Source organism: Hippoglossus stenolepis, chromosome 20 (assembly GCF_022539355.2).
Source record: "Hippoglossus stenolepis isolate QCI-W04-F060 chromosome 20, HSTE1.2, whole genome shotgun sequence".
In the NCBI taxonomy this organism is placed as follows: Eukaryota; Metazoa; Chordata; class Actinopteri; order Pleuronectiformes; family Pleuronectidae; genus Hippoglossus; species Hippoglossus stenolepis.
Window position 1 is genome coordinate 19,976,935 of NC_061502.1, and position 26,766 is coordinate 20,003,700.

At 45.4% G+C, this 26,766-nt stretch overlaps 2 protein-coding genes across 2 annotated transcripts; one reads left to right on the forward strand and one right to left on the reverse strand.

Moving 5' to 3' along the window:
• The first annotated feature begins 292 nt into the window (after positions 1-292).
• Positions 293-21,177, forward strand: LOC118099278 (serine/threonine-protein kinase D3). Its single transcript, XM_035143720.2, has 19 exons — positions 293-621; positions 2,182-2,809; positions 8,648-8,786; positions 10,153-10,284; positions 12,099-12,256; positions 13,202-13,394; positions 13,585-13,662; positions 13,881-14,058; positions 14,202-14,325; positions 14,595-14,672; positions 15,958-16,234; positions 17,955-18,007; positions 18,183-18,255; positions 18,412-18,518; positions 18,642-18,803; positions 18,911-19,009; positions 19,095-19,362; positions 19,470-19,555; positions 19,709-21,177. Exons 2-19 carry the CDS (start codon positions 2,510-2,512, stop codon positions 19,880-19,882), a joined length of 2,679 nt encoding a protein of 892 aa, XP_034999611.2. The 5' UTR covers positions 293-621; positions 2,182-2,509; the 3' UTR covers positions 19,883-21,177.
• On the reverse strand, positions 14,117-26,678 carry ndufaf7 (NADH:ubiquinone oxidoreductase complex assembly factor 7). The gene is made up of 11 exons (XM_035143722.1): positions 26,317-26,678; positions 25,742-25,902; positions 25,569-25,649; positions 25,288-25,398; positions 24,916-25,129; positions 24,744-24,802; positions 24,267-24,380; positions 23,643-23,786; positions 22,371-22,544; positions 21,887-22,162; positions 14,117-14,322 (listed from the first exon to the last, which is right to left on the reverse strand). The coding sequence occupies exons 1-10, from the start codon at positions 26,381-26,383 to the stop codon at positions 21,941-21,943; spliced, it is 1,347 nt and encodes a 448-aa protein (XP_034999613.1). The 5' UTR covers positions 26,384-26,678; the 3' UTR covers positions 14,117-14,322; positions 21,887-21,940.
• Between the last annotated feature and the right edge of the window lie 88 nt (positions 26,679-26,766).

Genomic DNA, 26,766 nt, shown 5'->3' on the forward strand with positions numbered 1-26,766 from the left:
ACATGTAATACTTAAAATATTTACAGGTGGAGTAATATTTAATTTGTAAATACATTTTAAAAGTAAGAATAAATATAAAACAAGAACATAAAAGGATCACATTGTTAAAATACTCACACAATAAATTACTGTTTGATTGAGTCTTTTTATGAATAGATGAATGAATACATCGATGCTTGATTTTACTGTAGAATTAGTCATAAATAAACTTTATAACTTTTTCTCTGACACGTGTGCTCCTCCTCACTTCCGCTTGTGGTCCGGTGCTCTGGTTTCCAGTCAGAGTGAGACCTCTCAGTGTCTCTGCGGCTCTGTGGCTGTGTTCTGGTTTTAATCGGATCCTCATGAAGCTGCAGCTCCGGGAAACTTTCTCACTCTCACCGGGGAATAAAGTCACTGAGACGGACCCGCTGCCCGGCTCCCCCCGCTCCTCCAGACCCGGAGCACCGACCGCCGGAGGGCCGCGAACCCGGGCCCGGGCTCGGGAGGTTGGGCTCGTGCGCTCCGAGGCTCCGCTGGATGGAAGCTTGACGCACGGTTTCCTCTGGTTGGAGCCGCGATGGAAGCGGAGGAACCGGCCTGTTCTCCGGGGATGTGACCGAGGATCGAGCCTCTCTGTCGGTGAGAAAACTTTCAATCCACCGGCAGCTTCAGACAGCCCGAGGTGTAAACTACTGAGAACATCTGGATTATATGAGCCAGGATCCAGATGTGACCACACAGAGATACGTTACAGATGTGCGAAGTCATCGTGATTATTGGTTTTATTACTTCATTTTTAAGTTTACTGTTGATTTCATCTTGTTTTCTGTTGTTAACTCAGCTGAATACTTTGTAGAAACATTCATATAACTACAGAAATATCACTATATAATAAGATAATAACATTATATACAACTTACCGGGTAAAAAGTCAAATAAAGTACATTAAAAAAAATACCTTTTATTCCATTAAAACTGTATATTTCCCTGTTTGCCTGTAAAAAAACAAGGCAAATATATAAGTTTATTTTACATATATTTGTCAAAGATACAGAAACAAGAAGAAAGAAAAGAGATGTGATGAGTTTTCACTTGAAAATCTGCAGTTTCTCTGCTGGTAAAGAAACAAAGAGGAGAATTATCACTATAATAATACTTTTATTTTCTGTATTTATCAGCTTCAAGAGCGAAAGTCACAAAAGGCTTCACAAGAAAACACAAAAAATAAGAAACAAACTTTAAAATCAGACAAGTTAAAAAAGACGAGTAAGATATTAAAGGTGCATGTGATCTCAGGAGCGACGACCTGCGAGACCAAACTCTTAAAATGTGTTTAAACAGAAACCGAGTGTCGAGGGTTCAACAATATTCTTCTTTTGGTTCTAAACAAAGGAAACGTGTCGAATATTCAGCGGCACGAGTGAATCCTTTGGAGTTTTAAATTCGTCTTAAATCGTGGTCACGTCTTCATCCTTCAGTTCAAAGTTATTAAATCCAACGTTGTCTTTGTTTTTAATCAACTCAGATGATTTATGACAAACTAATTCATAAAAACAGGATTCCACAGTCACACCGCTGCAGCATCGTGTTCCGTATTTCACAGCTTCAGAGAACTCAGAGCAGGACACAGACACGTGGTACTTTAGATTATATATATATATATATATATATACTGTATATATATATATATATATATATATGACTTCTGTATGTTCAGAAGCTTTGAAGTCAGATTGTGTTGGAAACGCTTTACACAACGAGTGTTGGATTTATAAGTTTAGAGAATTTAAACAACACAAAGGTGTGACACGCACGTAAATAACTTGTTAATCATAAAAACATCTGTTTTGGATAAAAGTTGTGACAAAAGTAACATGAGACGAGTTCACATTATTTATCTCTGATCGTTGATTGGTTCGTAAGTGACGTCAGCAACTCATGTACCTACATTTCTCCGGACTCTCCGAGTTAATGCTCCGACTTAAGATGGCGTTCACATGTTTACGCCATAAAAATACAACTCAAGGAAAAGCAATAAAAAAAAAAAATGAACAAACATCTTACTTCCTGTTGAGGTTGTCCTCCTGCCCCCTGTTGGCCACAGCCCATACTACAACATGAGCTGCTGCATAGATTTGACAGATGAGGAGATGAACCCGAGCGACTGATTCTTTAACGAGTCGTCTTTATTCTCCACAGACGCTGAAAAGAGAAACTAAAGATCTGCTGCGATTTCTCACCGCGACTGCACATGTGAGTTTCATCCAGCAGGAGGCGTGAGGATCGCAAACTTTTGTTTCCCTGAATTTGTTCATTTTTTTGGTTCATTTCTTTTTCCAAGATGTCCGACAGTGAGAGGAAACTTTTCTTGCAGGATTTTATTGGTGAGAAATATGAATCGAGGCCGAGGAGGTCGCAGGAGACGGTCGGCTGACGAGTAGACCGGAGGAATCCAACATTACAAACGTTTCTTTTTCTGGATGTTGTTTACTTTCTCCTGCCTGGACAACGTCATAGATAGCTGCCAATGTCGTCCGACAACAGCCCGCCGCCACCGCCGCCGGCCTCACCCCGCGCTTTCGCCACCCTCCCTCAGCACACGGCCCCGCCCACTCCTTCGCCGTCACCCAGCCCGCCCGCCACCCTCTGCGGCCGCCTGTCCAATGGCAGCCTGACGGTCCCCAGCCGCACCAACTCACGGGGCTCCATCCAAGGCGTCTCCTTCCTGCTGCAGATCGGACTCACCCGGGAGACGGTGACCCTCGACCCTGGAGACCACTCCCTCCCCGCCGTCAGAGAGCTCGTCTGCTCCATCGTGGATCAGAAGGTGAGTTGATTGATTGATTGATTGATTGATTGATTGATTGATTGATTGATTGATTGATCGTTGGGACATCCAGTGGCTGTGTGGACACTTCACTCTGGAAACACTTTCACTCGTCGTCTCTCGTCACAGTCTCGTGTTTTCGAGCTCATCGGAGGAAACGTCTTTTCACAGGAAGGTCATTTCCTGGTCGCCACTGCGTCAGCGCTCTTTGTTTCCTCTCAGCTGTGCGTTGTGTTGCAGGAAAACCCTCTGATTACTGAGTGGAACCGCCTGTCGTTAAAGTCTCTGCTTCATGGAACAACTTCCACTAACTTTAGAGGAAGTGAAATTACAGTTCATAACGAAACTGAGCTCACTCCCCGTCGAGCTGCTCACTCTGTTCTGTGCAGAAACACTAGAGTTCAGATTCCGGTTAGTTCATCACACGGCTTCTCTCATTGGTCGACACTAGTTTGAAACCGAATCAAGCCCATTCACACCAGACAAACCAAAACAGGAGTCCCCCTCTCAACAGGGATTTCCATAGCAACCAGCATAGACATGACAGAAACCTGAACACCTTTGTAATAACTAACAAACTAAAGATCGGATCCAGTCACAGAATGAAGATTGTGAAACTAAAGAACAAACGAGTCTCCAACATGTTGCGTTAGGTTTGTGCAGCTGAACTGATCGTATCGTACACTCGTAGCATCGTGAAACCTTTGATAAGATATCGTACAAAACAGTTTCCACGAGAACACGGGCCTGATAACCTCTGACATCACAGCTACATGCTAATGTCCTCAGCTGAGCTAAAGCGCACAGCAGGAGTCTCCCTCGCTGTGACAGGACACGCTGGAGGCGGAGTTAGAGAAGTGACGCGACCACTGGAATTCTCTTTTTCCTCCTTTTGTGTCCACATCACGAGGCTGCGAGCTGCGACCCGGCCGGACGGAAGCTTATTTACTGATTTACTGCTGTTATGTCACCTCTCTGCTCTGTGTGTGGTTGTGTTTGTAGAAGCAGAGGGGGGGGTGTTTCAGCCTCTTTCAGCTCATTGTGTTGTTTCTCTGTTGCGGTTCAGCCTCGTCGTTTCCAGCTGCTGCAGCTTTGCAGCTGTTTTCAGCAAACAGACAAAGTTCGAGACTCGATATGATTCTCAGCTGCTCAGTGGAACACGGGGACACTTGTGTTGCTCCTCTGTCCTTAAATTCATCAAAAATCAATTAATGACACTTAAATACAAACATTTGAATTGTTGCGATCAGACTTTAAGCAAATCTGTAAGTGAACGAAGTGACGGCAGCGCACGAGCACCTGCACCACAAAGACAGCATCTCTCCCTGTCGCCACGGTGACGTGAGGAACCCGCGTCCTCCACTGCGCTGGTCTCCATGGTTACCAAGGCCAGGTGGTGGGGAGAGAGAGAGAGAGAGAGAGAGAGAGAGAGAGAGAGAGAGAGAGAGAGAGAGAGAGAGAGAGAGAGAGAGAGAGAGAGAGAGAGAGAAAGGGGAGGAGAGAGAGAGACAGAGAGAGAGAGAGAGAGAGAGAGAGAGAGAGAGAGAGAGAGAGAGAGAGAGAGAGAGAGAGAGAGAGAGAGAGATGTCAGTGGTTTTTTTAATGGTCGCCCGACCCATTTACAAAGGTTTAAATACTCGGAGTCGTATGGAAACCTGCTCACTCAAATTTATTTCTGAATTTTAAAGACAAAGTGTTTAAATCTCGTTATTCAGGCCGAGTTTCCTTTTCAAACTTTCTCTTATTTCCTTTTTGCTCATTTCACTAAATAACTGAACAAACTGAGCTCGTGTTTCATCAAAGTTTCGAAGTTAAGTGAAAGATAAAAGTTAAACTGGAGAATAAAACCCTTTATTAAACATTAGACTGAAGCAGTGTAATTAAGAATAGAGCCGGTTTTGTTAGTGTTTTTAATAAGTGCAGATGCTGCAGGATTTGTCTCATCTGCAGTTGATGCTTTAATGATGCTGAGGATTAATTCTGACCTTTATTCTCTTTTATGTGAGATGTTGAATTAATGAACATTAACAGCGTCTGTCTGACTTTCATTCACCGTCATTTAACTTTTTAAAACATCCGGCTTAACTCTCCAGCCTCCATTTGTCGTCTCGTTAGATTAAAACCTCTGATCCTGAACGTCTCACACAGCTGAAACCAAATCGTGTCATAAAATCACTTTAAGTTTCATAACGACTCTTTATGTTCTGGAACCTGAGCTGCTGCTATTTCTCTAGAACTGATGACGACAACAATTTTGTAAATGCACCTGAACGAGGCGACAGTTTATACCTCAAACTTCAATAACTAAAACACAACAGAGGTTATAAACAGTAGGTGGAACATTACATCCACCTGTTGTATTATTGTTAATTTCATCGCATGGAGAGATTTCCACCCAAAATTGTATCTACAATAATACTAATAATCAATGTTCAAATCTTCAGCTGTAAATTCAAGGGTATAAATTGACTGAATAACCAAAAGCAAAATAAAATAGAGTGTTGGTGTGGTGTGTGTGTGTGTGTGTGTGTGTGTGTGTGTGTGTGTGTGTGTGTGTGTGTGTGTGTGTGTGTGTGTGTGTGTGTGTGTGTGACCACCTTGACCGACTCACTGTTGTTTCCTGTTGCTTCCTGCTGGAGGGAAACCGGAGCGCTGGTCGTTTAACCACGTTATTTCCCATCAGCCCATCTCAGCGGCGTCCCTCCGGGCTGAGTGCACGTGTGCAGCGGGACAGTTGGAGAGTTTTATTGGCGCTGAAAGGACGCTGGTGTTGTGCAGCGGAAGACGGCGGCAGGTTGATGTGTTTGTGCTCTTCACGTCGCTGCCGGTCCAGATGTTCGATGTCTGGAGAAAACACGAAGTGATGTAACCTCCTGTTTGTTGTTCCATGTTCGAAGATTCCTACGTTTTCAGCGTCACCAAAAAACTGCCACATATTTGGGTTAACAGTATTAATAATACTATTTAATATTTAAAGGCCACATCCTAAAATAGCTGATCAAATTGAAATATATATATATAAGAGAAAATCTGATTTTCAAGTCAATGGTGTGTTTCCGGTTGGAGGAGCAGCAGGTCGCTGACAGACAACAGGTAGTTGCGTCTCTAATCCTTAACGATGTTTCCCACGTCCGCTCCAGACTGGATCAAAGTCTCTAAGTAGTTTTGATGATGTAATTGTCATTCATACATAAAAACATATACGTCCATAAAGTTCCTGCAGTTGTGTATTTGTGGGGTTCGTGTGTCTCTGTCCCTTTTAGAACCAGGATTACTGGGCTCCATGAACACTTAGTCTCTCTCATAATGGCATGAGTGCTGCACAGATTACCCCCACACACACACCCCCTCTTGGTAAGAACAGTCCCCCGCTCCAGCTCCTGCAGGAGGGGTCAAAGGTCACCACAGGGCCTGGAGGCCTCTGCGACCCTGACGGCCGGAGCGAGGCGGCGGGGTTGTCAAAAATCTGGCTTCAGTTTGGCGAGGGTGTGTGTGTGTGTGTGTGTGTGTGTGTGTGCGCGTGCGCGGAGGTTAAGCCTGGTTAATGGAGGATTAACCATAAATGAGAGGATCAGTGTGTATTAAACACACACTCTTGTCCATTAACTGAACTCTCAGCGCGTCTCTCTGCTCACCTCAGAGACGGAAGCAGCTGACGACCGGCACCGACGTGATTGGACGTGGCCCAGATGTGTCGTCACTGCAGCTTTCACTTGTGGTCGCTCCGTCGCCGTGGAGCCGTGCTCCTTCCTCCTTCCTCCTCTGGTTTAATCCTGGTTTTATGACGGTGTGTGTGTGTGTTTCCGACGTGTTTGTTTGAACGGTGCAGCCACAGGGGTAATGACCGCAGGGTTTCAGTGACGGGGCCTCAGCCATAATTCATGATGGTCCGTCTGTGTGTCTGTGTGTCTGTGTGTGTGTGTGTGTGTGTGTGTGTGTGTGTGTGTGTGCGTGTGTGTGTGTGTGTGTGTTCATGTGACCTGAGCAGCTTGTGCCTCGTCACCTGTCGGCTTAGTTTCCTGCTGTGAGCCTGCACCATGCTCCCTGCACTCTGCTGACATCCTGCTGACATCCTGCTGACACCGAGCAGCTCAGGGCAGGAAGCTGCTCCACCTGCAGAAGATGCACACAAATACACACACACACACACACACACACACACACACACAACTTTATTCTCCAAAATACTTTGACGACTTTACTCTCAGAATCTTTCTCAAACTTCCCTGTGAGCCGTTGGCCGATGGAATCACAGACACTGACCCAGACTTGAACTGAAGCTCACATGTTTGTTTTAAGGTTCTTTATGAATTGAGCTCGAGCTGCAGAGAAAACCTCGACATTAGCAGAAAATCCGATTTTTGAATAAACAGACGGTTGTTTTGTGGAAACTGACTCGGTCGCCGCCGTCGGGGTTTGAGCTGCTGGTTGTTTGGATCATGAGTTCCTCAGAGGAAAGACGTTCGGTAACGACCTCGACGAAGGATAAAGTCACGAAGAGGGAAACTTGTGAGAACGAGCTGCTGCTCCGGGGCGTCGAGATCTGTTATGTGGGGTCAAAGGTCACGAGGCGGGAGGACTTTTAGTGCCACCCTCAGGTCGAACTGTTGATTTATACATGAAATACATAAACTAGATAACAGATTTTAGTTTTTCCTACATTTTAATGGTTGTTTTTTATTAAACCAGAGTTTTATCTTTTAAAATCCCAGTTTACAGTGAACATCACATGCACCGATCAGTGGATTGATTGTTGCACCTCAGACTCCGACTTGTCGCCTCAGGGAAACGTGGCCGAGCGCCATGTTTCCAGATGACCTGGTGGTCAGAGGTCAGAGGTCAGAGGTCAGAGGTCACTGTCTTCAGCCTCTTGAATGTGATATCTCAGGAACATCTTGAGGGAATCACTTTAAATCTGGCAGAAACGTTTTGCTTGGACTCAAAGATGAGCTGATAAGAGTGCGGTGGTCAGAGGTCAAAGGTCACCGTGACCTCACAAAGAATTCATACGCTGATTATGACAAAAAACATTTAAGTTCCTTGAAAGTCATAGTTTAGTTTGGACTGACATGAATGTGATCTGCATCGTGATTGGTTGGTCGAAGGCGATAAATCTAGTTTGGTGTTTGATTCACATCTGGTTTTTAAATTGCATTTATTATACACCTTCATTCTGCAGTAATCCCATTACTTTCTATAACTGAGTAAATTACTACGGCCGATGAGGTTCTGTTCCCCCTCCGTTTCTTTATTTAGTCGATTTTCGTGGAAATCCGTCTACGACTTTTATCTCTTTATTTAACTTTGTGTGATCGGATGTTTTTTGACATTTTCTTTGATTTGTCAGGAAACAATTCAAGGATCACGTAGGAAACATATTTTTATGAGCGTGTGAAATTTGTTGCAGTTGAAGGGAAGTGTGAGCTTCTTGTTTTATTATTTTATCTTCATGATTTTATCTCTTTGTTTTTCTGTGTTTCCTCATCTCCAGTGAGACGGACGACAGTTCTCTCACTTCCTGTGGTCATTGTCTTTTGCTTTGTGTTTTCACTGTTTGTATGAAAAGTGTTTTACAGTTAACGTCACGTTATTCAGTGTGATGAGCGTATTTCACTCTCATGTCTTCAGTTGTGACTAAAGAATTTATCCACATCTTCCAACATTTAGAATTCTACATATAAAACAGCTCAGACAGATTTATGATTTAACCAGAAGCTCCTGTGTCACATGTTCTGTTCAGAACGTGGAGTCGTGCAGCCTCTTCTGTCCCTGGACCGTTTTCATTCTCCGTAACGGTCCGTAAGTATCTGAACTCTTCCTCCTCCTCTTCCTCCTCAGTTCCCAGAATGTGGATTCTTCGGGATGTACGACAAGATCCTGCTCTTCCGTCACGACCTGAGCTCGGACAACATCCTGCAGCGGCTGACGTCTGCAGAGGACATCCACGAGGGCGACCTGGTGGAGGTGGTGCTCTCCGGTAAATCACCAGCACTTTGCCTGTTAAACCTTATTTTCACAAGTCGAACGGTTCTTCAGTGAACCTCTGATCCTGGATCAGTGTCGTCCGCCTGCTCCGAAGCAGAAGCACGTGTGCGGTGCAACAGGAAATCTAATTTACAAGTGATTCAAAATTATTCATAAATAACAATCTGAAGTCTTTATGTTCAGACTCTGAACCTGAGAGATGTCTTTGCTTTAGATTTTGAATTACAGATAATAAATGTCAGAAAAATAATAATAATACATTTTCAACTTATTTAAAACTATAGGATTCAGTCATAATCATCTCTAAAGTAACAATGACGATGTGAATAGATTCATCACATTCTGACTTCCTCTCAGCTTCCTCTCTGTTGTTCCTCCTGCTCTGAGGCCGGAGCCGTCTCACATCTTGTTTCGTCCGCCGCAGCGTCGCCGGGGATCACTCTGCGCCCCCCCAACCATAATATTGAGTATATGTCATTTCCTGACTGGTCTCGACGGGTTTGGGTGTAAAACCTAAAACTGACACCTCAACAGCTCGACACAGCAGCGGCAGCTGAGGAGGAAAACAAAGTGGCAGGTCGAACCACATCGGGTTCAAACCCACGACCACTTCCTCCTCCTCCTCCTCCTCCTCCTCCTCCTGCTGCTGCTGCTGCTGCTGCAGACGTGCACATCTCTGCTCGTTTGTGTCTTTATAACTGTTCATGCTGCCTCTGGTACCGCAGAGGATCCGTCTGACTACTACGTTCGCGTATAGAAGCACCGAAGAACCGGAAAGAAAAAGAAAACATGCAACGTTACGACCTAGCGGTGGCAACATGAAACCAGATGTTGGTGGTGAAAGTAAAGGAATTCACTGAAGGAGGTGAAAGTAATTAAGTTCAAATGAGTGATTGAACTGAAGGAGGGGAACAAGGCGACTGATGTTTAAAACAGAGACAATAAAACGAACAAGAGAACTCAGATCAATGTTCTGAAGAAAAGAAGTTCAAACTAACGGAACCCAAACACATGAAACAGATCAACTGAGTCGAAACAGACATTTATCAAAAAGGTGTGAACTCAGAAACTAAAACTCAACCGGTTCCTGTTCCTCAAAGTTCAATCCACAAAATGATCACAAATCAATTAACAATCTGTTTCCTAACGAAGCTTCAAAGATTATCTGCTGCTTTTCGTGTTTTCATCCAACATCCAAACTAACATCTGAAACGTTAAATAGTCGACGATCAAAGTCCTGATTAAAAAGTTCAGTCTTGAGTTGGATCGATTCAAAACAAGTCGTCTGAAATCATTTCCAGGAAGTGGTAAAGAAACAGGATTTAAAAAAGACTTTCTCTGTATTTTTTTTATTTCAGCTCTCGCCACGGCCGAGGATTTCCAGATCCGTCCTCACGCGCTGTACGTTCACTCCTACAAGGCGCCGGCGTTCTGCGACGACTGCGGGGAGATGCTGTGGGGGCTCGTCCGACAGGGCCTCAAGTGTGAAGGTGAGATTCCTCCGAAGCTCGAGGGTTGTTTATCCCAGTTCTGCTAAAAGAGTCTGGATCTACAGTGCCTTGCATAAGTATTCACCCCTTTGACTTTTTCCCATTATGTACTGTTACTAACTGGAATTCAAATAGACTTAAATAAACTTTTTCCGTTTGATCAACAAAACATGCATAGTACTTTGGAGGTGCAAAATAAATTTTATTGTGACACAAACAATAATGAGAACAAAAAGTTGACATCTGTTGGGTGCATAAGTATTCACCCCTGAGTCAATACTTGGAGAACCCCCTTTCGCTGCAATTACAGCTGCAAGTCTTTGGGGTATGTCTCTACCAGCTTTGCACATCTAGAGATGGAAAGGTTTGTTCATTCTTCTTGGCAAAAAGATGAAGCTCAGTCAGATTGGATGGAGACCGTCTGTGAACCGCAATCTTCAAGTCTTGCCATAGATTCTCTATTGATTGAGGTCGGGCTTTGACTGGGCCATTTTAAGACATTAACATTCTTTAATCCAAACCATTCCTTTGTAGCTCTGGCTGTATGTTTAGGGTCATTGTCCTGCTGGAAGATGAACCTCCGCCCCAGTCTCAAGTCTTTGCAGACTGCATCAGATTTTCTTCAAGGATTTCCTGTATTTGGCTCCATCCATCTTTCCCTCTATTCTGACCAGTTTCCTGTACCTGTTGAAGAGAAGCATCCCACAGCATGATGCTACCACCACCATGTTTCACTGTTGGGATGGTGTGCTCAGGGTGATGGGCAGTGTTGGGTTTCGCACACATAGCGTTTGCATTGAGGCCAAAAAGTTCAATTTTGGTCTCATCTGACCAGAGCACCTTCTTCCACATGTTTGCTGTGTCTCCCACATGGCTTCTGGCAAACTCCAAACGGGATTTTTATGGATCCATTTCAACAATGGCTTTCTTCTTGCCACTCTTCCATAAAGGCCAGATTTGTGAGTAGACGACTAATAGTTGTCCTGTGGACAGATTCTCCCACCTCAGCTGTGGATCTCTGCAACTCCTCCAGAGTAACCATGTGCCTCTTGGTTGCTTCTCTGATTAATTTTCTCCTTGTCCGACTCTTCAGTTTGGGTGGACGGCCTCTCTGGTAGGTTTGCGGTTGTGCCATATTCTTTCCATTTTCTTATGATGGATTTTATGGTGCTCAGAGAGATGTTCAAAGCTCTGGATATTTTTTTATAACCTAACCCTGCTTCATATTTCTCCACAACTTTATCCCTGACCTGTTTGGTGAGCTCCTTGGTCTTCATGATGCTGTTTGTTCAGTAATGATCTCCAACAAACTCTGAGTCCGTCACAGAACAGGTGTATTTATACTGAGATTAAATTGCAGACAGGTGGACCCTATTTACTAATTCTGTGACTTGCAAATGTGACTTGTGAAGTCAATTGGTCGCACCAGATCTTTGTTAGGGTTTCACAGTAAAGGGGTGAATACATATGCACTCAACACTTTTCAGATTTTTATTTGTAAATAATTGTGAAATCCATGTAATATTTCCCCACTTCCAAATGATGCACTATTTTGTGTTGGTCCATTACATAAACTCACGATGAAATAAATTTTAATCTGTGGTTATACCATGACAAAATGTAGAAAAGTCCAAAGGGGTGAATACTTATGCAAGGCACTGTATGTGAAGCCTTTAGGGAGATAGGAGGATTCCTGTTGCTGCAGACGGCTGCAGACTCTTGTTTGCTCCGGTTTTCTCCCAGTTTGAGCCCTGACTGACCAGCAGGTGGAACTGAGGACAAGAGAACAATTAGATGACGTTTCTCCTCCGCAGGATGTGGACTGAACTACCACAAACGATGTGCGTTCAAGATCCCCAACAACTGCAGCGGCGTGAAGAAGAGGCGCCTGTCCAACGTGTCTCTGCCGGGCTCCGTCATGTCCATCGCCCGTCCGCCTTCCACGGAGTTCATACCGGCGCCGCAGGAGGAGGTGGGTTCTTTATTCTCTGAGCTGCTGGAGACTCACGAGAGAAAATCTTTGTCTGTAACATAGAAATTGTATATTTCTATGTTTAAATGATTCTCTGAAGTTTAGTGACTCCTCTCACGTCTTCATGGAGAAATTGATTATTGCTGCTTTAAATAAACTGACCTCAAAGTCTCGTCAGTTCGATCCCCGACCCCGACCCCCGACCTTTATACCGGTGTCAGTACGTCTGTAACTGAAGGGACTGTTGCATCCTGGTCTCTGGAGGTTTTCTTGCAGCTTCAGTCACATGATGATGAGTTGTTTCTTTTAGCGAAGTGAAAGTTTGATTCATTTCTGACAGAATGAGTGAAAACACAGTTTCAGCAGCAGATGTAAAGGTTGTGCAACCAACTAACTAGTCCCACACACACACACACACACACACACACACACAGTGTGATGGCTGGAGGCTGGAGGCGAACCACCTGATTTTCCATCCTGTTCAGCTTCACACTCACTGGAACAAACACCCTGTGTTTTATATACACACACACACACACACACACACACACACACACACACACACACACAACACACACACACTGAAGGAGACTCTTGCTCCTTTTCATCCTAGAAATTGTAAATCGCTCCCTTACTTCTGGCGTCTCAACCCCCTCAAACGAGGTATGGTGTCCCGCAGGGTCCAATCTTAGGTCGCATTATATTGTCCATCTATATGCCCCCCCTTATCATCCACAAACACAACGTGCACTCTCACTGCTGCGCTGATGACACACAGCTCATTCAGTCCTCGTGACCAATGAACATCTCAACTCTCCACAAGTGACTGAACCTCCAGCACGGACACAAGGAGTTCTTGTTGGTCAAATCAGACACTTTCAGTAAATGAGGAAACTCTTCAGTTCGTTTCTCGATCTCCTCTCTTTCTCCTCCTCTCTCCCTCAGCAACGCCCCCTCCTGGGCGCCGCGAAGCGTAACTCCCTGCTCAGCGGTCGTCCCATCTGGATGGAGAAGATGGTCCTGGGCCGGGTCAAAGTCCCTCACACCTTCTCCGTGCACACGTACACTCGTCCCACCATCTGCCAGTTCTGCAAACGGCTGCTGAAGGGACTCTTCCGCCAGGGGATGCAGTGCAAGGGTGACGACTCAGCTAAAATGATCTAGAATCTCAAATGACAAGATGTTCTCTGAGTGATTCCTGTGGTGAAGGAAGATCTCGTCATCACAGTTTGATCTGCTGCTCATTCCACAGTTTTCAGGATGATGCCTTCAGGCTGATCAGTTTTTTTCGACCCATCAGATTCACGTGTGTGTTTCTGTTTCTTCAGATTGTAAATTTAACTGCCACAAGAGATGTGCAGCCAAAGTTCCTCGAGACTGTCTGGGCGAGGTCGACTTTAACGGAGGTGAGTTGGCTTCACGTTGGAGGAGTTGAACCGTCAACGTCATCTACTGTTAGAAACCTGAAGCTTTAAAGAGGCTTTAATCAATATATTTATAGTGATAATCGATCAGCGGTGAACTCAGTTTTTAGGTTGTCTCCTAGTGGTCATTAGAGGAACTCTACATTAAATCTCTTTGATTAAAAGTTGTCCGTTGTGGGTTTTGTTTCCTGACTCTGCAGAACCGGCCAGTCCCAGTCTGGACTCCGAGGCGACGATGGAGGTGGACAACTGCGACGTGAACAGCGACGGAGGTCAGAGCATGGACGACCAGGACGAGTCCACCCCTGAGGACAAGCTCTTCTTCGAGGGGCCGTGCACGGACGGCGAGAAAGACGACGAGACGCTCAGAGCCATCAGGTGACAAGAGGCGGCCGTCACACGTGGTTTAATTTAAACAAAATATCAAAACAGTTGATCTGCTCACAAAACTTTTATAAATTCAGCTGCTTTCAGAATTGAGTCAGTGTGTTGATGAGTGTGTGATGTTTGTGTTGACGCAGCCCGTGCACCAGCAGTAACATCCCCCTGATGCGAGTGGTTCAGTCCATCAAACACACGAAGCGGACCGGCTCCACGGTGGTGAAAGAGGGGTGGATGGTTCACTTCACCAGCCGCGACAACCTGGTGAGAGGAAGAGAAATGTCACCAAGCGTTTGGGGCTTAACAACGATATTTTCTCTAAATTTGCCACGTGACAAAACGATGTTCTGAACATTTATCCCAAAAATAACCTGCAGATACACATTTTCCTCTTTAATTTCTTTAACTTCATTAGTGTGTTGCTTGTTTTTGAATTGATATCCTGATAATTCCACTTTCACATCCCTGAACCTGTTAAAATCTTTGAATATAACCTTTGAGTCAAACCTCTGATCTGCGTTCTGTCTTTGCAGAGGAAGAGACATTACTGGAGGCTGGACACCAAGAGTCTGACGCTGTTTCAGAATGAAAGCGGAGCCAAGTTTTACAAGGTAGGAGGGACAGGTTGGATCCGGTTTCAGCTGCTCGGCCCAACCGAGCGGTGAGGTGAGGGAGTCGGGTTCGACCGGCGACACTCGGAGTTTCTATCGGAATGTTTTCACAAGGTCGTCACTTTTCACAGTTTGACTCTGAGCGTACGGAAAACTGAAAACCCTCATGAAGACATTTCCCCTCAGCTGCTGGTTTCTAACACCTGGATAAAGGTGACTGTGAATAAAGATGGACGACAGGATGACAGTCGAAGCGTCTCCATCGCCCCCTGGTGGCTGGCTGTTGAATAGGTCACAAACCCCACCTCGTCCATGTTCGCAGACGGGACATGGACCAAACAAAAAAAATGGTTTAAATAGTTTGAAGTTTGGTTTTAATTAGTTATTGACGTAATGATTGACAGCTGAGACTGACTCATGATTGGTCAGGTAGAGGTGTGGGAGGGACCTCAGATCACTGTTGCACAGACTCCAAGTGATGTCACCAGTACAAGATGGCGGCGCACGCATCAGATAGTTTGGCTTCATTTTTCTGCAGTGGAAGGAAGTGGAGCCGCGTCATCCATCTTTATTTACAGTCTGTGCAGGTTTCATTTACATGAAGAGAAATACAGAACATCTCTGGACTCAGAGTTTAAACTAATGATTACTTGTCGCTCGACTGATCCCAGATTAGCTTGAATCTTCTCTGATCTTCCGGTGTTTTCGATGCAGTTTTTCCAGACTTTGTTTTTCTCTGAAACCTGAAGCGAAGCTCGATGGTGAGTTCAGGTCAGAGCAGCCGCTGCTCCTCTCGTCCTCGTTCGTTTCCCTCCCTCGTCCTCCGCCTCTTTTCATCTGGTCGGTCAGCGACCTGCTGACCTTCACCTCAAAGCGCTGCAGAAACCGTCCTTTGAAGAGAAAGGGAGCGGCACAGGGGGAGATCTGTGGCGGTTTCAGGGCCTCTTCCCGCCTGCGCCCTGCGCCTGAAGCACGTCCTGGCTTTTAATCACAGGATGAATTGATGATGATGGGGGTTGCTGGTACAAACTTGGCAAAACACAAGAAGTTCAGATGACACCACACAGTCGTTCTTCTTCAAAGGTTTGATCTGGCAGGGTTCAGGGTTTTTAAGAGGGGGCAGTCTGCCAGATAAGGAAGGAAGAGAACGAGTTTCACAGTTTAACAAAGAGAGGAGATGTGAGGATGGAGGGGAGATCAAACAGGAACGTTTCCCTGAAGACTTTTAACTTGTGTGTGACACAAATCTAACGTGACTTCCTGTTGTGTCCTGACGTGTCCTCAGGAGATCCCGCTGTCCGAGATCCTGCAGGTGGAGCCGGCGAAGGACTTCAGCGGCCTGCCCCCGGGCAGCAACCCGCACTGCTTCGAGGTGACCACGGCCAACATGGTGTACTACGTCGGGGAGAACAACGGCGGCCTGTACCACAACCCCGTCCTGGCGGCGTCCGGTGTGGGACGGGACGTGGGCCAGAGCTGGGAGAAGGCGATCCGTCACGCGCTGATGCCCGTCACGCCCAAGGCCAGCGTCGGCACCGGCCCCGGCAAAGGGAAGGACCACAGTGAGTAACAGACACTGAGGACTTCACCTCTGAAGTCCAGGACGCATCAAGACGTCAAGACAGAGATTCACTCCAGATTAATGATCAAAACAAGATTCAATCAGGATGATCGATGCGTCCCGAGGCCCCAGTGGGTCTGACGGGACCCGAGGCTGCATCCACAACACACAAGCTTTAGTTTGGAAACACAGTTTTAGTATAAATTCGTTCTGTCGCTGCTCTTTTCCACCACGACACTGACAGATTGGATTAATTGAACTGTTGTTCTCTCTGCTCGGGTCGACCCCGTTTAGCATCAGGTCAAACTGTCCTCAGGTCTGTCCGGGTCGACCTCGGATCACTTCCCTCCGACAGTAACGGAAATATGAAGTGTCCCCACACGTGTCCTGTGACAAGTGAACGCCGCGCCTTGTATCATGTGTCCTTGGGGAAGCGTTAAGAAAATGAAATATGACCCACAGACGATCCTTGAGGAACTCCACGAGTTTAGAGGACTAGAGGAGAGAAGCTGTTTAATCTTTACTAATAACCAACATTTAATAAAATCAGGCTTGATGCGTTTCATGTTTATTAGAGACAGTTAGTGCAGGTTTTAAACGTCCGGTACGATGGAGTCATTTCTCAAATCAGATTAGACTCGGGTACGTTTTTGTGTTTTAATGGTCGTGTGGATTTGTCGGTGGAGAGCTTTCAAAATAAAAACACATTTTAACGTGATTGAAGGGATTTCAGAGGATTTTCCGCCTCATCTCGCTCGGATTCACTTCAGGGTAAAGTGTCTTTTAAGTTTCACCACAAAATGAGATTTCCCGCAGTAAATGACTAAATGGATGTCGTGGTATTAAATTAATAACCATTAGCTGTAGTGGCAGAGCTCATCTTTAAATAGTTGCACTTTGCACGATGTCGAGCTTCAGTTTTGCTCGGTAATGAAATCCCAGCAACGCACATCAATAAGTTAATGGACACATGATGTAACAAGGCTTTTTGTTGTTTAACCGTCTCGGAGACAAACAGCGACACAGTGGGACGGACACAGGAGTAAAACCACAAGAGGAGAAACCACAGAATCCACCGGGTTGAGGTTTATCAGTGTTTCTGATGCACGTGCACGTCTCACCGTCCATATTTCTGTCGATGAAGTTACATAAACTCTCTGAATCGTGACCTAACCCGTGACCCAAATATCAAAGGTCCGTCCACCTACATCAGACTGCGGGTATCGATCGCAGGGCAGTGACCCGATCAAAACCCCGGCCGACCGATCTGAAATCAATACCGGCTCATCAGTGGAAACTCAGCGGCAGGTTTCCTCTCTCGTGTAACGTGGGGCTGAATGAACGCAGCGAGGCTCGTAGTAAACATGGGGACAGGAAACAGAGGCTTTTATTTTTGTGAGACCTGCAGGAGGATTTGAGGAGGCTGCAGCAGCGGGACTCATCCTCTCGACTCTTTCATGGGGAGTCGAACAAACAACGCGTCGGTTTGATCTCGGCTGGAAACCTCATCCTTTATTTAACAAGGGAAGGAATGAAATGAGATTTTAATGATTTGGAGGTTAAAGAAATAAAAGCCCCACACGTCCCTGCTGGACGGTTTCTCTTCATTTTACTGAGAGGAATTTACATTTTATACTCTTTGGATAATAATTCATACCAGCGGAGAAGAAGTGAAGTCACAGTTTGACATTCATTTACTGTTTTGTCTTTGTTTCCCTCAGAGGAAATTTCCATCAGCATATCAGTGTCCAACTCCCAGATACAAGAAAATGTGGTGAGTCACTAATCTCAAATCAAAATGTTGAGGACATTTATTCAATTCAGCAATTTACCATTTATTTATTTGTGTATTTATTCATGTGACGATGTTCTGGCACGTGGAGATGATTCTGCTCTTTGTGAAGATTTGACCCGACTGATCTTTGAATCCGCTCTGATCTCTTGTTCAGGATATCAGTTCAGTTTATCAGATCTTCGCAGACGACGTCCTCGGCTCCGGACAGTTTGGGATCGTTTACGGAGGTGAGGCTTGAAACGAGTGGAATGAAACTGCACCTGTGAGACGGACACATCTGCAGCCACATCTGTTTACAGAGGAGTTTTCCTCTGTGTCTCAATGTGTTAAGATTATAAAGATGGTAAACGTTGCTGAATCTCTTCCCTCTTCGACCTCTGCAGGAAAACACAGGAAGAGCGGCAGAGATGTCGCGATCAAAATCATCGACAAAATGAGGTTTCCCACCAAACAGGAGAGTCAGCTGAGGAACGAGGTGGCCATTCTCCAGGTACCAGACAGGGCACGTGCAAATGAAGACGATCCGATGTTCTGTAACTGAGGTCTTAGTCGCTCAGTCACACATCAGGACATGAGATCATTATGGTTAAAGGTTTGGTTTTGTTTGTGACAGAACCTCCAACATCGCGGTATCGTCAACCTGGAGTGCATGTTCGAGACGCCTGAACGGGTGTTCGTCGTCATGGAGAAGCTCCACGGCGACATGCTGGAGATGATCTTATCCAGCGAGAAGAGTCGCCTCCCTGAACGTCTCACCAAGTTCCTGGTCACACAGGTCGCGCACAAAGACTCATTTGTGAAATTACGAAATGTCTATTAATTTATTTCATGGAATTGTGGGTGTTTCTTGTTGCTGACGAGCTCCAACGGTTGTGTCTCCAGATCCTCGTGGCCCTCAGACATCTTCACTTCAAGAACATCGTCCACTGTGACCTGAAGCCCGAGAACGTCCTCCTGGCCTCAGCAGAACCGTTTCCTCAGGTTCGACCAAATCACCTGAGAACTCTGGTCACCGTCTCCTCGTTCTTTGGTTTCTCTTTCATCCACTTGTGCGTTTCCCCTCCAGGTGAAACTCTGTGACTTCGGCTTCGCTCGCATCATCGGGGAGAAGTCTTTCCGTCGCTCCGTGGTCGGCACTCCGGCTTATTTGGCGCCGGAGGTTCTTCGCAGCAAAGGCTACAATCGATCCCTGGACATGTGGTCGGTCGGCGTTATCGTCTACGTCAGCCTGAGCGGAACGTTTCCCTTCAACGAAGACGAGGAGATCGACCACCAGATCCAGAACGCTGCCTTCATGTACCCGCCCAACCCCTGGAGGGACATCTCCGAGCCGGGTAAGACAGACGAGTCAAAGAACCGCTCACAAGAATATCTTAGTTAATAAACGACGAGCTGTAACCATCTGTTAATTAATGATCGACTATTCGTTAATGGTTTACAGCCACAGACCTGATCAACAACCTGCTGCAGGTGAAGATGAGGAAGCGCTACAGCGTGGACAAGTCGCTGAGTCACCCCTGGCTGCAGGTAACAAATCACTGCAACAGGAAGTGTTCAAGGATTTAAACTTTTTAACATATCTCTCCATCTTGGAACCAAACGAGATCTTCCACCTCGACCACAGATTAAATACGAGCTCCTGGGTTTGAATCTCACTGTTTCCATGTCGTTGTCCCGCAGGACTACCGGACCTGGCTCGACCTCAGGGAGTTCGAGACGAAGCGAGGCGAGCGCTACATCACCCACGACAGCGACGACGCCCGCTGGGAGGAGCACGCCGACGAGAGCGGGCTGCACTACCCCAAACACTTCATCATGTCACCGAACCTGGCCGACATGGAGGAGGACCCCTAGTGGCGGCAAGAGGGTGGACACTCCCCCAGTGGACAGCTGTCGGCATGGCAGCACGGGACAGTGTGGCGATGAGGACGCGCTGGGCAGGTACACGATGGTGAGAATCAGCTCCGGAGGAATTTTCCAATGAATTTTCATCTTTTTCCAATTTTTTTTTTACAAACTATAAGAAACATCCTGAGAACTGAAATCTGAAGATTTTAAATAACGGTCTTTTCTGCCTGTTGAGCCACAAAACGGCTCAATTAACGACCCAGAGACTTTATGATCGGACACAATGTTTTTACTACTCATGAAGCTGTTTCACACGTTTACTTCAACAAACTCAGAAGAAACTAAAATGTCCAAGAAATTGTGACTTTAATGTTTTGTTTATTTTTTTTGTTCTTTGCACTTTTGGGGGAAATGAGAAAAAAAAACAAGAAATTAACTTTTGGTTTGTTCCAATATTATAAACATTTTCTCGAGTTTCCGAAGATTTTTGATTTGTTTAATAAGTGATGAGTCGTTACTATTTTGCAGAAAAACAAATCAATAGTGATTTTCCAAATGATTTTTTCTGAAACCTCTGACGAAGACGAGCTGAGAATCGAGCTGCTATCGTCTTTATGTCTGAGAAGGAAACAACTCTCGAGCGTCACTGATCCGGATCTGACTCCAGCCTGAGAATTTATTTCACGTTTTATATTTTTGAAAGAAACTTTGTGTCATGTGGAGGATTTTTGATGAGAAAATATTAAAGTCAAAACTTTTAAAACTGACCCTGAGAAACAGATTTTAAATCATCGTCTTCAGTTTCTTCAGCTCAATAAAATCCTGTAATTTCTTCCAAATGTTTGAGTCGGACTCATCAAATTAAAAAAAGCAGGATGTTTGGAAACGATCTCTTAATTAAGCAGATCCTGAACTCGAGCGGCTCGCTCTGCCGCCGCTCTGCAGGACGGCTGCTTGTTTTGGCAGCGGCGCCCCCCCACCACGTGTAACTGAAGCTTTTAATTGCTACCGGAGGAGCTCGCTGTGAATGGCTGCCGTACAACTGGCAGCTCAGCTAACCGCTTCAAGATGTGGACAGAGGCCGGCGGCGCCGCGAGGCGACGTGCGGGCGGTGGAAAGAGATCCTCCCGCAGCGGGACGACCTTTGACCTGATGCAGAGTCACAGTTTACTGCTGCGGCTCGATATCGGGCGTCAGTTTGAGTTTGAACACGACTTCAAAGTTGTAGAATTTGAACGATTGTTCGGAATTTGAAAATAAAAAGTGGCTCCTTCGCATGATTAAAGAATAAGGAAATATAACAATGCAGCAATTTTTTATTTTCTGGCATTTTTACATTAAAGTGCTTTTCACAACTGATTCAACAGAAATAATATTTTTGTTCAGATCATGTTCAACCTGGTCGACGACAGCGATGTGCTGCTTCTTCTCTAGATTAGAGACACGAGTGAACACCAAACACTTAAAGCAACATGATGTAAGTTTTACTGGGCAGCAGCGCCCCCTGCAGCCACATGAGGGGAACACTGGATATTACCCATGATCCTCTGCTCCCTGACCCAGAAGAGCTGCTGCTGTAACAAATCCACCAAACTCTGTTCAGAATTCTTCATATTTAACAGTTTCCTGCTGAATATTGGAGATAAACTCTGGTTTTTAATAACTTCAGAGTGTTTTGAACTGATCTCAGTTCAGCTTCACTCTTCAGCTGCAGCTGGTTGTGACAGTTGAAGCTGACTCTCAGTCAGTTCTTCTCACAGGAGATGGAACCCACTCAGCAGAGTCACAGAGAACAGACGCTCAGGGAGTGAAGGAGGAAACTTTCTCATGTTCACACTCACACATCAGACTCACTTTCATCCAGCTGCTGCTTTCAGGTAGAAGAGTTTCATAATGTTGCTTCAAAAACAAATAAGTATTGTGTTGTACAGGATCCTTCAAATCTCAGTATATGGAGCTTCAGAAATCTCTTAGATCTTCTGTAAAGTCAGTTTCAGCTCCCTCACTTACTTGACTAGAAAAGATCTGACAAGTGTCCAGTTGTTTCCGGATGTTTCTGACGCTCTAGGAGAAGCTGAGCTCAGTGAATCCGGCCACGGGCAGCGGCGCCGGGCTCGTCTTCTCCAGCTTCATCCCCGTCGCTCTCTTGGGTTTGGCGAGGCGGCTGTGGTGCAGCAGGCTGAAGAAGTGGAAGCGCTCGCCCATCTTCTCGGGGTTGGTCAGCATGTCGTAGCTGCTGATCAGCTGCTTCCTGGTGGACGGGTCGCTGCAGTTCCTCAGCAGAGCCTGCAGAGGGAGTTTAAACATCTGGAGATGAGACATACTTCTGGTTCCGATACGCTGCAGAGTGCTCGGGGGTGGAGTTAAAGAAAGAGATCATCACAGATCCAATAATCAATAGTTCTATATTGATGATGTGACGTTCTCTCTCCCAGTAACAAGCCACTGCTGCTTCTAGCTCCATCGACAACAAGAGAAGAAACTAAAGATTCACCTGCATCCGTGTGTCGATGCCCATGTTCTTCAGGAACGTCCTCTGAGTGACAGGTCCCAAACAGGCCACCCCCCCTCCAGCTATGCTCCGCAGGTAGCTGAAGTCGACGTCGGCGGTGAGGTCGGCCGAGCCGGGGGAGGCCAGGACGTCGTGGAGCCGGTGACCTTTAAAACCCTGACGAATAACAGGGAGAAGAGAAACATCAGGGAGGGTCGGGCCTCTGACGCATTTAGAAAAGAGCATTATGGGTAATAGATATTCACAAAGTTACAGCAACACTATGCAACTGTGAGAGCTAACTGTCATGTAGCCCCACATTGATATAAACATAAAAGACACTTCATCGCTCGGACACGGAGCCAAACAGAATCAATCCCCACGTGTAGCTGCAGAGGGCGCTGCTGCTCAGTAAAAGTTACATAGTGGTTCTTTAAATTTAGCATCGATAATTGTTCAGAAAATCCAGATATACAATTTGATATCACAAGTTTTTAGTCCTACTGATGTGGGTTGTGAGGTTTAAATGTGTTTACGTGAAATAGTAAAAGCCAAAAAACATCAGTGAGCAGCGGAGGAAGGAGCAGCGGAGGAAGGAGCAGCGGAGGAAGAGGAGCGATGAGTCAGTCAACCCTGGTTTCCCCCCCGCCTGCAGCAGAGGAGCTTCACTACTTCCTACATCTGCTTCCTTCAACTGTAACAGAAGAGACGACCGGACAGAACGTCCTCGCTTTAAGGTCCGAATCTCAAACTGATCCTCACAAACACGTTTGGTTTGGAGCTCAGAACCTGAAGGACGCACAAAGGGCTTCTGGGTAAAAGTTTTACAGCTAAAGACGTCCACGAGAATAAAAATAAGCAAAGTCTTCTAGTTTGTAAAGGTCGTTGAAAATGTGTATTTTCAGAAGGGGACGTGTAACCTGCTGTTCTTCAATCATGTTGTGATAGATTGTAGTTTTATATTGTGTGTAATACTGTGTCATACACTGAAGTGATTCAAAAGAATAAAACGGTGAAAGTAAAAATACTGAGTAATTACTTTTATCTCAGTTTGTTTTATACTTTATTTTGCAACCACACTAAACCAAACCTTGTGTTTTATGGACTGTGTTTGGAGCAAAGAGTGTAAGTAAAGACGAGAAGAGTGATAGCGGTGTATTTGGTTTGCTCCATGTCCCATTTGCTAACATTCGATTTGGATTTCAAAATGGAAAGGGAATTTTAAATCTATAGAACTATACATGTGATCATCTGATCTCTAGAAAACGTTCTTACTCTGAACGTGTCCGTCTTGGTTCCTTCGTGGCCGTAGTCGGCGATCAGCGCCGCGCCGCCGTCCTCCACGATCCTCCGGGCCAGCTGCTGGACGATGACCCCGCCCTCTGCACACACCTCCACATGATCCCGCCTTTCATCGGCCTGACAGACACACGCACGGGTACCACATCACATGCCTGCGCCTCTTTTCAACTATGACATATTAAACCGCTCATTATTTGATTTTTGAAAACACAGAAATGAATGAATCCTCCTCGTCCTTCACATGTGGTTGGATATAAACAGAAGCTGAGCTCAGACTGGATCTGAAACTGTCTGATGATAACGTCGAGCATCTGGCACCATGTTCAAAGAGGCTCCGCTGAGCCGGAGACCAAATCAAACAGGCTGTGGACGTATAGATGGTTCAAATGTGGGCAATTAAAACCAGATGGAGACTAAGAAACAAACCTTAAAGAGTTTGTCTGAGTCGGTTCATTTACACACGAACTCAAAGTTTGATCTGAGCTGTCTGAAGAGATTCATTTTCACAAATCGCTTTAAAAAGTTTTAACTTCTGTTTTCCCTTTCCGAGTGCTCCCACCGTGGGACCAGCAGCCTCCTGGTTGTTCAGGTACTCACACGAACGAATGTGGACGAGGCCAGCGTGGGAGACGGAGTCACGACGAACCTCAGCTGATCGGACTTCTCCGGGTCGATGTCCACCATAACCTCCCTCCAGCCTTTCTCCGTCCTCTGACCACAACAAACAAACACTATTAATATGTAACGACACTCGAATCTTCAAAATATAGACGAGTGGAAGTGATGAGTTTGGACACAATTCAAATATAAAGTTCAGAGTGAAATGACAAAAGTAGAATCTAATAAATTCCCACAGTTCAGAAAGTCTCAGCTACAAAGAAGGGTTTTTATTTTACTTTGACACCATCTGGTGGAAAAAATATATATAACACATGTGTCACTGGTGATCAGGGATGTGTGACACTACAGCCCAAGGACACAGATGAATATACTGTATTATTATTTTCATTTAACGAACAGATACAAATACAAATATTTATAATCACAGTAAAGTTTTACACTTGGTGACTTTACCTGAAACTTGTGGATGGGCAGAGCGTCGAAGAACTCGTGAGCGATAAAGATGCTGAAACCTGAGAGAAGAAGAGAGACAGTGAATGAATAACCTACTTGTGTAGGAAAATGTTTAATCCAAAAACCCAGAATCGCTGTGATGTACAAACTTTCCAGCAGGTCTGTCTTCTACCTGTGGGGACGTCGTCTAAGCGGCGGTACCAGGACACCGGGAGGCCGGCTGCAGTTTCCCCGCGGCGGTAAACCAGCTCGTCCTCTGCGTCCGCCTCCCGGCTGCTGTCCCTGGTCAGAGTCTGGGCCTGCAGCCGACTCAGAGCCGGACTCACCTCGACCAGGTGGAGGGACACCGAGGCGTCACACAGAACTGACTGCAACTGACCGAACACCTGGAGAGAAGTGACAACACACGTATAATTAATATTATTGTATCGTCCAAGAATGAAGAATTTTCTCCTAAAAATAAAGACGACAATGTTCAAACGTCATCAGTGAATATCTATTGACCCAGAGAAGTTTTCTGATCTTTGATAAGACGAGTTCTCACCCTGAGGACGTCGCTGGCCAACGATCCTTTTCCAGGTCCGAGCTCCACCAGCTGCAGCTGGTTGGGTCGACCTGCTCCCATCCACTCGCTGAGGATCCAGACGCCGAGCAACTGGAGGGGAGATCAACAAACACATTTAAACAACAGCAGGAGAGGAAGGTCTGTTTGACTGGGCATCATTCAGCAACATAACATTTTAATACTTTTGAATTTAACTCTTCATCTGTGCCAGAAAAACTGCTTTAAAACTTGTTTCCAGTTTCTATGTATTTCAGCCTCACCTCTCCAAAGATCTGACTGATTTCAGGTGAGGTGATAAAATCCCCGTCTGGTCCGAGCATGTTGTTCCTCACATAATAACCCTAAAAGAAACAACGACTCAGTCTGAGTGAGTGATACGGACTTCGTTCAGGTTTATTAAAATGATAACAGTGCCTGGGACAGATTCATTTACCGTCACAGGGTTGGTGAGAACCTCCCTCATGTACTCGGCCACCGAAATCGGACCTGTGGCTTTTAATTTGGAGGTCAGGTGTCTCAGCATGGACGGTCGGCGTTTGTCTTCATCCGGCGAGGAGCTGCAGAGGAGTCTGGTCTGAGCTGCTCGCCATCGCACTGTCACACGCACACATTCAAAAATGATTTTATTAGGAAGTTTTAAACGAATATATATATATAAAGGATCATCTTAAGCTAACATGTTTTACACCCCGTCTTCTGTGTCTGCTGTGGTTGTGTATTTCAATTACTGATAATTATATAGGTCATTTTTAAGAAGTTTATATAGAACAAAAGATTAATCTGTTCATTTAAAAGTGCACACTGAAGAGTGATTACCTGCAGCCATATAACTGGATGGATATTCACACATAACAGACAGTAATACCAACTATACTAATTAAAGTGCATGTTTATAAATGTGATTTCTCTTGTGTTTTATATGTTTTAGTGGGTGATTTGTGGATTTTGTGACAGTAACATGTTTGTGACAGTAATACAGAAATAAGAGAATAAACAAGACGACGTCACCTGCTGCTGCTGAGCTGAAGACTCCGCTGAGCAGCCGCTGAGTTTTAAAACCGAGGAAACTTCTCATACTTATGAATTTTCAGATGAATTCATTGAGACTTTAAACTTCACTTTAACTTTCTGCCCTGACAGGGTTAGCTGCTAGCCGGTTAGCATTAGCTTCGTCGGGTTATACGCGCGTTAAAGGTGGAAAACGAAAAGATCCGGAAACAGAAACCACGTGTTATCTTCGGATTGAGAATTCAAACACACGCACGTGTTGATTTGTCCCTGACTGATGTTTAAAATAGATAAAACCAGCAGAGTTCACGTGCAGGAGCTAAACGCTGAAGCTAATGCTAAAGCTAAGAGGCGGATGAGACGAAAGACTGAATATCCGGTAGACTTTTCAAAACAAGGGCCATATCCAGGATTTTGAAAAAACTTTAGTCATGAACACAAATAAGTTTC

Coding starts and splice junctions, on each gene's coding strand:
- ndufaf7 (XM_035143722.1), bottom strand. CDS start 26,383: ATGAGAAGTTTCCTCGGTTTTAAAACTCAGCGGCTGCTCAGCGGAGTC. Junction 24,803..24,915: donor CTTAGACGACGTCCCCACAG/GTAGAAGACAGA, acceptor TTCTTCTCTCAG/GTTTCAGCATCTTTATCGCT. Junction 22,545..23,642: donor CCAAGACGGACACGTTCAGA/GTAAGAACGTTT, acceptor GTTATTCGTCAG/GGTTTTAAAGGTCACCGGCT.
- LOC118099278 (XM_035143720.2), top strand. CDS start 2,510: ATGTCGTCCGACAACAGCCCGCCGCCACCGCCGCCGGCCTCACCCCGC. Junction 18,008..18,182: donor CCCAGATACAAGAAAATGTG/GTGAGTCACTAA, acceptor TCTCTTGTTCAG/GATATCAGTTCAGTTTATCA. Junction 19,556..19,708: donor TGAGTCACCCCTGGCTGCAG/GTAACAAATCAC, acceptor GTTGTCCCGCAG/GACTACCGGACCTGGCTCGA.